General features: G+C 41.5%; 1 protein-coding gene across 3 annotated transcripts in view; it reads left to right on the forward strand.

Annotated features, from left to right (window-relative positions):
• The window catches only part of MYB (MYB proto-oncogene, transcription factor), a 36112-nt gene extending 26777 nt beyond the window's left edge, over positions 1 to 9335 (forward strand). For all 3 annotated transcript variants that reach the window (XM_083607669.1, XM_083607670.1, XM_083607671.1), the window contains 2 exons: positions 1292 to 1399; positions 7831 to 9335. In XM_083607669.1, coding sequence (XP_083463795.1) covers positions 1292 to 1399; positions 7831 to 7947 — 225 coding nt within the window. In that variant the 3' untranslated portion in view covers positions 7948 to 9335. The remainder of the gene's footprint in view (positions 1 to 1291; positions 1400 to 7830) is intronic.
• The last annotated feature ends 376 nt before the right edge of the window (positions 9336 to 9711 follow it).

Here is a 9711-nt window from a genome sequence, read left to right on the forward strand (position 1 = left end):
TCAGTTTTACTGGGCTGTGTGAGTCAGACTGCATGTTAATACTGTCAACTAAAGCACAAGGAAATTCCCACTTTAGTATGCATGTCATTCTGATCCTTTCAATGCAGTGTGCTGCTTAGCTGTTCACGTTAAGCTTAGCTTAAGTAGTTTGCTGAAAATAAACCTTACATCACTATGATTTCTCTTTTAAGAATCTGACAGCCCTATCCTATGCTTCTTTAATCAGAACTAAATAAGTTCTATTCTGGAGAATATAGATATAGATAAATCACCTTTGTGGGATGAGTTAATAAAGAATTAGCTGGATCCCTAGATCCAAAGCACAGAACTAAACACACTCTCCAGCAAGAGAGAGCCTTAAAATCACAGAATCATGCAGCTCAGTGAAGTGTGAGGAATATAAGCTGTTAGACCCTTTCAATATCTTGCTTAGTCCTCTTACAGTGCTTCCCTTCTCTAACCCTCTCACAATGAACCGACCACACTGGTAGTAAGTTTAAATGCTTTACTTACAAACTCCAAAGGTCAGATTCATGAGTTATTCCATGCAGCAGCAAGAAGAACACAGGTAGAAAATTACTGGGTTACAAAATACAGAAAAATATTTCTGAGCACACAGTCTGGGCTCGAATTGGTCAAGTCCGGACCAATGTGCCTGGTCAGCGTCACATGGTGGAAGAGACCAAACAAAGGAAGGGTCACTTCCTTCTTCACTGGAGGTGAGGGAGCATGACCTGAGTCTACGAATAGAGTTCTGTGGTCTCAATCCCTTCATGCATTAACTAGCCCTAAGCTTGCCAGTTATATTTGGCTACAATTTCCCACATTCTGCTGAGTTGAAAGGGGCTTAATGCTCAACAAGGGCATGCAGTTTGGTGTTTCTGGAGGGTGAGATGTTCTCTGAAAACTCCCAGGCCATTATTTATCATTTCTGCCTGTTCACTGATACAGTACTTGTTGCCTCTCTCAGCAGCTGCTCCAAAACAACATTTCCCTTTTAACTGTCTCTTTTTCATGTTGTGTATGTAATGTCATGACTCAGTATAACCAATCAGACTTGGTTATATGACCTCACCACAATTGCCAATTCAGAAATGCACACAGAACAAAATCACATTGGAACTTCCTTCCAAGTGATTATTCTAGGATCAGGCTGTGACAATGCATAGCAACATCTTGTACCCAAGTTACTGTTTTAAATGACTGAAATTAAATTATTGAAATAATGCATTCAGTGTATTCATTCATTCTTCCTTTTCAATTACCTCTATTTTTTTTACTGTTTCATCAGAATCTACTTACCAGTTCTGGTTTAAAGATGCCTGCATCAGAAGAAGAGGACAATACTCATAAATTATTTGCATTACATAGAAATAGGTCATCAGTTAGCCCACTTCAGGTAAAATTTGCCTTTAAAAATTATTTGCAGTATACGATGATGCCTTGCACAATAATAGTACATATGTTTAGATTACTATTGGATGCGGTATTGTTTGCTGACTATAAAACTCAATGAAAAAAGCTGTAAGGAAAGTAGAAGAGCTGACCTGACATTTTGGTACGCTGGTTCAAAGGTGGCATTCTTTTTTCTGCAACCTGGAAAAAAATGGTTTGTCAACATGTAAACAGAATGGAAGACACAGATGTTATTCCCTCCTATTGCCATTACAGACTTCATTTTTGTAGCGGTGAAGCATGCTCTTTTACATATTGGTTTCCTTGGACTGATCATTATAATTGGCTGTCATAAGTATGAATTTCAGCAAAGTTCCACAAGGCAGTTCAATGGAAAGTCAAGATTTTGACAGAAGGCCAGGAAGGAAAAGTTGCCAAGCCTAGAGAATTGCCTTGATTTCAGTGGTAGGACATTGATGTGCTTTGCATGCAGAAGATCCCAAGTTCAGACCCTTTTATCTCCCATGACAAAGGTGGGATAAGGCTGGGAAAGGCATCTCTCTGAAACCTTGGAGAGCCATTGCAGAATAGACAAAACAGCTAGAAGGTTCAATGGTCTGGCCCAGTGTAAGGTTGTTTCCTGTGTTTAGCTATGAAGAAGGTAAGGTTAGTTACTAAGAACCTAAAGAGAACCTAAATAGAGCCCTGCTGGATCATGCTGAAGATTCTCCTTGGCCTGCATTCTGTTCCCAGTCGTGGCGAACCAAAAACCCTTGGGAAGCCCTCAAGCAGAGAGCAAAAGTGCACTAGGCCTCTCCAGTTATTGTTTCCCAGTAAAAGTGCACTTGAGGGAGATCAGTTTCTTCGGTTTACGACATTATTTATGAAATAATGGAAGACAGCTCCACACACCAGGAAAAAACACACCACAGTAGTGAATATGTGACTTGCAGACATAGAGCATGGTATCTTTCCACTGTCTTGTGAAGCTGCAAAGATAAATAGTACAGCAGTTGCTCATATGGTAATAATCCCCTTCTGGACAAGAGCATTAGAGCATCTACTTCTATAGAGCTGAGCCAACAAAATATTTAAAATCTTTTATTACTCCTTAAGCAAATAGCATTTGCTCTGAGTAAATGAAGTAGAATTGGCTTATTACCTTAACTAGAATTTTGCATTTGACTTTTATTACCACAGAATTGATAAATGTCTGGTGAATGAGCTTTCTCCCTGTTCCAGTCATGAACCTTGGGGTTGTCACTTTTCAAAAGTTGTTCTGATCCTTAGATGTGCAAACTCAGTAAAAGATTGTGTGTACACTGGGAGAAGTCACCTTCCCTCCTACTCAAAGAGGCAATCGGAGATTGTCATTCAAGAGGCAAGAGCAGAGGAAGAGCATAAGAACACTTTCTCATTCTCATTCTGTAGGTTTATCCTCCCATTTGCTCCAGTAGGCTCATTCAATTTAACCTCGTAACAGCAAACTGGGAGGGGGGGGGGTATTCTGACCATATGACTGTGTGGTCTGCTACAACATCGCTATGCTGAACGATAATGGATGCTAGCTTTGAGTTCCCGGTTGTCTGTTTCCTTTAGGACGCTCTTTGTGCAGGGGTCATTTTGACATCAAAGTAATCATATTGTGGTATGTCTTGGGATTCTTCCCTGGGTAAAGCTTCCGTGAAACTACAGATCATTTTTCCCACCTAAAACTTGGAAATATTGCTGCAGAACAAGCCCTGAGTTAATAAATGGATTGCAGGCTGTGGCCCCTTAAAATTACTGAGGAGAAAGGATAGCTATCAGTCTCACTACGAATACAACCCTGAACGTTTGTTAATAGCCTTGCTGTTGACTTCAGGAAGCCTAGTCGGCAACCATTTTGTTTTCAGAAGAGTGCTTCATTGTAAAACAATCAGGTCAGTGTTCTGCTCATTTGCATCTGTTCAAGTACAGAGTGGCTGATGACAATGCACTAATCACAGCAGACTTCAGTGAACCAAATGTTTATGTTGGCCTGAGGTAAAATCCAACTCCAATTAAAAAGTGATTCCTAAATTTCAATCCAAGTGGAAACCACCATCTTGAATGGGGAATTCACAACCATTGGTATAAATTGTATAATATGTGAGCTTTTCGTTTGGGATTCAGAAACCAAACCTTCACCTTTACGCACTTTGCCTATTATAAAGGGGGAAGGTGTCCTTTAAAAAAAAAAGGCAATCCCACCTACCAAATACGTTTTGACTATATGTGATTTTGGCTTGAGGCATGACCCCCAGAATATAGCGCGTGCGCCCCGGTCACTTGAGAGTTCACTGTATTACTTATTCCCACTTTTCTTCCCTTGAGTGCTTCCTACTTACAAGAAAGCATAATGTGTGAATCAGTCTTTACAGTGTGTGAGTGAAGGAAAGCACCTTGGCACAGCCTTGCCTTGTTTCTCTCTTTTCCCTAGAGGGGTCACTTTCCTTTAAAGTGCTTTAACTGGATAGCCCAGTTAAAGCTTTGACAATCTGTTTACTGTTCACTCTTCCCTGGGGCAACAGAAGGCAGGTTACAGGATAAGTGAGATAATTGCCTTGCTAGAAGAAGGATGTTCTTGTAGGATTACTGATGTGGCAAAATGAACCAAGGGTGACACAGTTGAAAATACAACATGGCTTGATTATTATATATCAACGTGGCATAAACATACTGTATGAAAGTTGCCTTTCTTACCCACAGTTTTAACTTTCGAAGTAGCTTTGGAAACTGTTAACTTTTAAAATCTGATGTGAAAGAACAAATTGATTGCTTTAGCAATATTTGCAGTGGATTACTACCAAACATAATAGACTCATATAATCCAGAGACCTGATCCGCAACATGTAGCCAGCTAATGATTTTTTCCTGGTTTGGGGCTAAATTGCCTTTAATAATACACTCAGAGCCCGCTGGCACAAGCTAACAAAAAGTAGCCATACATAAAACCAATGGAACAGGAGTCACATGGCAAGCATTGTTGGTTGTACATTGGTGTTTCGTGCAGCACTCTCTCACAGATGGTAATGAGAAATTTGTCCTGTGGCAGCTTGTGAGAGGTACAGCATGTGGGAAGTGGCCATTGCTGATGAGTGGAGCATCTTGGGGGGGGGGGAGCAGAGGTGCAACTGGGTTATTAACACTCACATCCCACAAAAGTGCTTGCAAGGGGATGAGATGCATTGGAAGATGCTGCTGCTGCTGCTGCTGCTGAGCAGCACACCCCTGTCCAGAAATGTGTGTCTGTTTGTGTTTCGTGTTTGTATGTATGTACCAAGTATGGAAGTGGAGCTTTTTCATTTTTGAAAACTTTCGTGTATGTCTGTGAAACCACCTTCTAAAACTGGCAGACCAGAGGTCTGGGCAATTGCCCCCCCCCCCATAGCAATGTTCTTTTATGGCACTAGAGGTGCCATTTGGGCCTATGTGTGTTGGATTTGATGCATGTAACCCTGTTCGAATACTAGCTGATGCACCAAGGGTGTTGGAAGTAGGAGAGGTGCTCTCAGGCAGATTGGAAAGGGATTATCTCCCTCCACTGCTACGCACAGGGACCATGTAAGGGAGAGCACCATCCAGAGTATTTTCAGAGGTGACTGCCCAGCCTTTGTTTACACACAGAGAGGGAATTGTGGTAAGCCATAGGGTGTGACTGTCTCTGGTTACTATCAGGTCACTGTATGTTTTCAATGAATTCTGATCCCTGCCCACTTCTGCATGTTTAAGATAATGGAAGTGAGTTACTGTTCATATGGTCCCTTATCATGAGAAGAAGAAGCAGCCACACAAGAGCATCTGCCTATCACTTTCTGTTTTACTTCAGAATATAATTTATTTATTTTATATGAACAATTTCCACCTTCCACCAGAAGAATGGACCCAATGCAGGCTGCAAAGCACATACACTACATGAAAAACAGTCAAACCATTCCAGAGAATAATGTATTCCTAACACACTCATTAACTGCAAGAAGATCAAACCAATCCATTCTTAAGGAAATCAGCCCTGAGTGCTCACTGGAAGGAGAGATCGTGAAGCTGAGGCTCCAATACTTTGGCCACTTCATGAGAAGAGAAGACGCCCTGGAAAAGACCCTGATGTTGGGAAAGATGGAAGGCACAAGGAGAAGGGGACGACAGAGGACAAGATGGTTGAACAGTGTTCTCGAAGCTACTAACATGAGTTTGACCAAACTGCAGGAGGCAGTGGCGTGCTCTGATCCATGGGGTCACGAAGAATCGGACACGACTAAAAGACTAAACAACAACAAAGAGAAAAATTAAAGAGTTGCAAAGAACCCATAGTGTAAGGCAAATGTTGTCATTCCCTTCCACAGAGCTTAAGCAATTCAGATATCCCCATGCCTAACCTAGACACCCTTCAGCAGTAAGATCCATTTTTGCCTATGTACTGTTTTACAAAAATACCTCCATCATTCCAGCAATGGTTGCTTTCTCCCCTGAGTGGATCTGAGTTGTTGAGCTTACAACAAAGACTGAAATTAGCCAAGGTATGCCAAGTTCCCCAAAGGGGTGGAGATTGTTCACTGAAATCATAGCAGAGGAAACAGCAGCAGTGTGGTGGCATATCTGCAATGTGAAAAGTATGTCACACCTGCCCTTGGCTGCGGTTTGAAGAGACAGAGGCCCATGTTGCAGAGAAAGCAAAATAAACAGTGTGCCCTGTGTCAGACTTTTATGAACTGCTTGAATACCAAAGTGTGTATCACGTGGAAATGCAAAAGGTGGATTAATAAATGGATGACCTAGTCTAGCAAGGATCTTATGATGTTCTTAGGCTCACAGAAGCTCTTCAAAGAGACGGTATTTCGAACAGTTCTTCCCACCCCATTCCTCTTCCACAAAGATCTTGTCCTTTGTTCCCTCCCTGCTGTCGTGTAAATTACCACCCTGAGAATTGTGATCTGACATAAGTGTGCTTAGAATTTTGAAAGAGATTGAGTGTTGTGTGGTAGTTTATACATTGCTGCATCAAAACTGCAAGTTCTGGTAGTAATATAGTACATAAAGGGGGGGCAAGGTGGAGAAGAAGAAAAATATATCTGTATTTACACATTCCATAGAGTGCTGAAATTTTTGCCCTCCTGTTGGCTTGGGGCACCAAGACATTTTGCCTGTCTCAAGAACAAGCAAATGACTGAGATGCCACCCTGGTTACAGATATGTTTATCTCCGGGCAACACAGCACTGAGGAGGGGTTCCAATCTTTGTAAATACCACAAAAACAAACGATATTAAATTATGGCTAAAAAACTTGTTTCTCTCAGCAGACTGGTTCCCATCCCCACCCCCCGGTACCTTTCACAGTGGGACATTTACCTCCGGCTATGTGCTAACATATTTTTGAAGTTACCTGAAAAAAACTGTGCTAGTTAGTAACTTGAGTCCAGAGCTATCTGTGTGAACCCTCACTTTGGACTAGGCTATGCAAGTTGGGCACAGTCACCATGCTTTCGGCCCACAAGTTCAGCAACTGTCTACTAGGGAACTTGTGGCCCTCCAGATGTTCTAGGAATTCATCTCCCACCAGCCCTAAGCAGCATAGCCCAATGGCCAGCATTGCTATGAAAGCTGTAGGCAAGCAACAAATCGAAGTCGACTCCGGTTCTACATCATGCAAGAGCAACTTGCCTCGTGGGGCAGAGCCAGGCAACAACCCCTTGAGAGCAATAGCCATGCTGCTTACTGGGTGAGAGGCCAGTGAGGTTGCGGGTTCAGCGAATCTGGCAGTCCTGCTAGTGTACCCAAACAGCCCCAGCCTCACTGTTGCCCTCTTCTCCTCCTGGTAAGCAGCCATGCCACTGCCAGGAGGCTATTGCTGTGGCTCTGCCCCACTGGGGTGGGCTGCTCCTGACATGGTACTTGCTGCCAGCTAAACCCCTTTTAACATGCTTCCGAAAGCCTATCGCTGTTGGGTTGCTTGGAAATATTTTTAGCATCATTCCTTCATTCCCTTCTTAAGCCTATTTACATCTCGGGGGTTCTCAGAAACACTAGGATTGGCTTCAACACAACATTCCTAGATGTTGCTTCCAGTGGCAAGTCTGTCAAACCCATTTGTATACTGTGTAGCCACCAAAAATTTCAAAGCACCCCTCCAAAAAAGAATCATGGCAATGGTGCTTTCCTGAGGGTCCTGAGAATTGTAGCTCTGTAAGGGGATAAACTGCAGTTCTGGGGGGGGGTATGCACTTTGAATGTACTTTAAAGGTATGGTGTGTATGCAGTCCCCATGACTTCAGTCCTCTGTAATGCCACAATTGCAGATGACTCGAGCACGGAGGACAATTCTGTGATACCGACCCTGTGAAGGAGCAGGTTTACAGGAAGGACTGGATTGTGCCACAGCTTCTAAAAAAAATTCTTCCTTTTTATTTTTGCTTCTAGCATTTTAGCAACACATGGGATTCAGCATTTTGTGGGAAGACAGAGGATCAGCTGAGCTTCTCGGATCCTGCACGCAAGCATATGAATGCATTCTCGACTCGAACTCTGGTCATGTGAAAAAGAGTCTTCCAATAAGCATTATGTTTTCTTTTCAGAACACTTCCACTTGATTTGGACTTACCGTTCCTCTACATGGGAGAAAAACCTTTTTCGTTGTTGTTATTGTTGTTGTTGTGGTACAACATTTGGGAGCAGCACAAAGTGCATTCAGTCACAAAAGCATATATGTGTATATATTGTTCATGTTGGATCTCACCCAACTTAAAAAAAGAAAAGGAAGAAAATAATCCTCTTTGTTGATGATGCTTACCTAAACTTTTAGGTATTGAATTTTATGCAATTAATTATTAATAATGTGAATGCCGATTTCTTTCTTTTTAAAAAAGTGATTTTTAAATGATTTTTTATATATATATTAAAAAAAAAAACTTTTTGGGAGATCAAATGGACCAGTATTAATTCAGTGAGGAGTTGCCACGTGAGTTCCCATGCCAGTGCGGATGCTTGCTGAGGTTTCCTTTTTTCTTTGAAGAGCTGGCACTCCAGCAGTAGCACCAGTCACTGAACAAATGTCTCGGTATGAAATACTGCAAGAAAAGCATTACTGCAAATGCTGATCTAAAGGTGTAGGCTGGGGGCCAATCCAGACTGGCAATGGTCACACAGCTATACTGTTTGAAGAACTGTTCCACTCATTAGAACTGTAGACTGTTTACGTGTGTATGTTGTTGTTTAATTAGCTTGCTTTTAAAAAAAATTATTACGGTATGAAACATAGTTTTATGAGAACAAATTATATTTTTTATCCAGTAATTTAATTTTGTAAATGTCAAATGGGTTTTGTTCTATTTTTGGTTTGGTTGGTTTTTGTTTTGCGGGGGGGGGGTGATTTTTTCTGGTGCAGATTTACACCATGTAGATGGGCAAGGCCATAGAGCTTTATAAATGAAAGAGAAACCTGGGGTGGGGGGTAGCTAAACTATGCACTAGCATTTCTGACTTTAGAAACATTACTGCTTTTTAACCCCCTACCTGGCCCTCCCTTTTTTTTTTTTGCAAGCAATACTTTAAAACACTGTTCTTGGGAGATTTTATGTGCCTATATGTGTGCTCATGGGTTTGCAGCAACATAGAATGCAAACTCCAGCTATTTGGGAGATCATAGGCTTGCTTGCTGCTTCTACTCTTGTTTCACGTGTAGTCTAAATAGTCCCTAACATGGATTCCATACACAAAAACATTTTTTTTTAAAAAAAATGTATGTCTTTTGGACTGCCATATCAAACTTTTTCCCAGTACTAAGAGAAGGTTGCTTCTTTTTCTTATAATGGATTCTGAATTTGCTGCCTTAATAGAATTAGGTGCAGCTTTTCCTGCACTTAACTTTTTATAAGACACTGTACTTACTGCCTTGTAGATAAATAAAGCGTGCCGTTTTGTAAAAACCTACTGTTTGTTTAAATGTACTTGAGTTTTAATATATTTGGGGGAGAGAAGTGGGGGGAAAGTAATCTTGCCACATCCATCTGTTCATTGATCAGGTCTTGCAAAGTAACAAGATGCCCTTCTACCCAGAACTCAAAACATTGGGAACCCGTAGAACCGTATCAAGGCTTGAAATTGCCCATCAAGTTGGGACAGTCCAGTTCTACAATGGATATTTGAGTTAGATCTTGTTGTTTAAATAAATTATTCTATACCATTCAGAACATTATCGTATATACTCGAGTATAATATAAGCCGAGCCACCTAATTTTACCACAAAAAACTAGGAAAACTTGCTAACTCGAGTATAAGCCGGTTCACCACACCACAAACCAC

Source organism: Podarcis filfolensis (genome assembly GCF_964270895.1).
Source record: "Podarcis filfolensis genome assembly, chromosome: 3".
NCBI classification, from domain to species: domain Eukaryota; kingdom Metazoa; phylum Chordata; class Lepidosauria; order Squamata; family Lacertidae; genus Podarcis; species Podarcis filfolensis.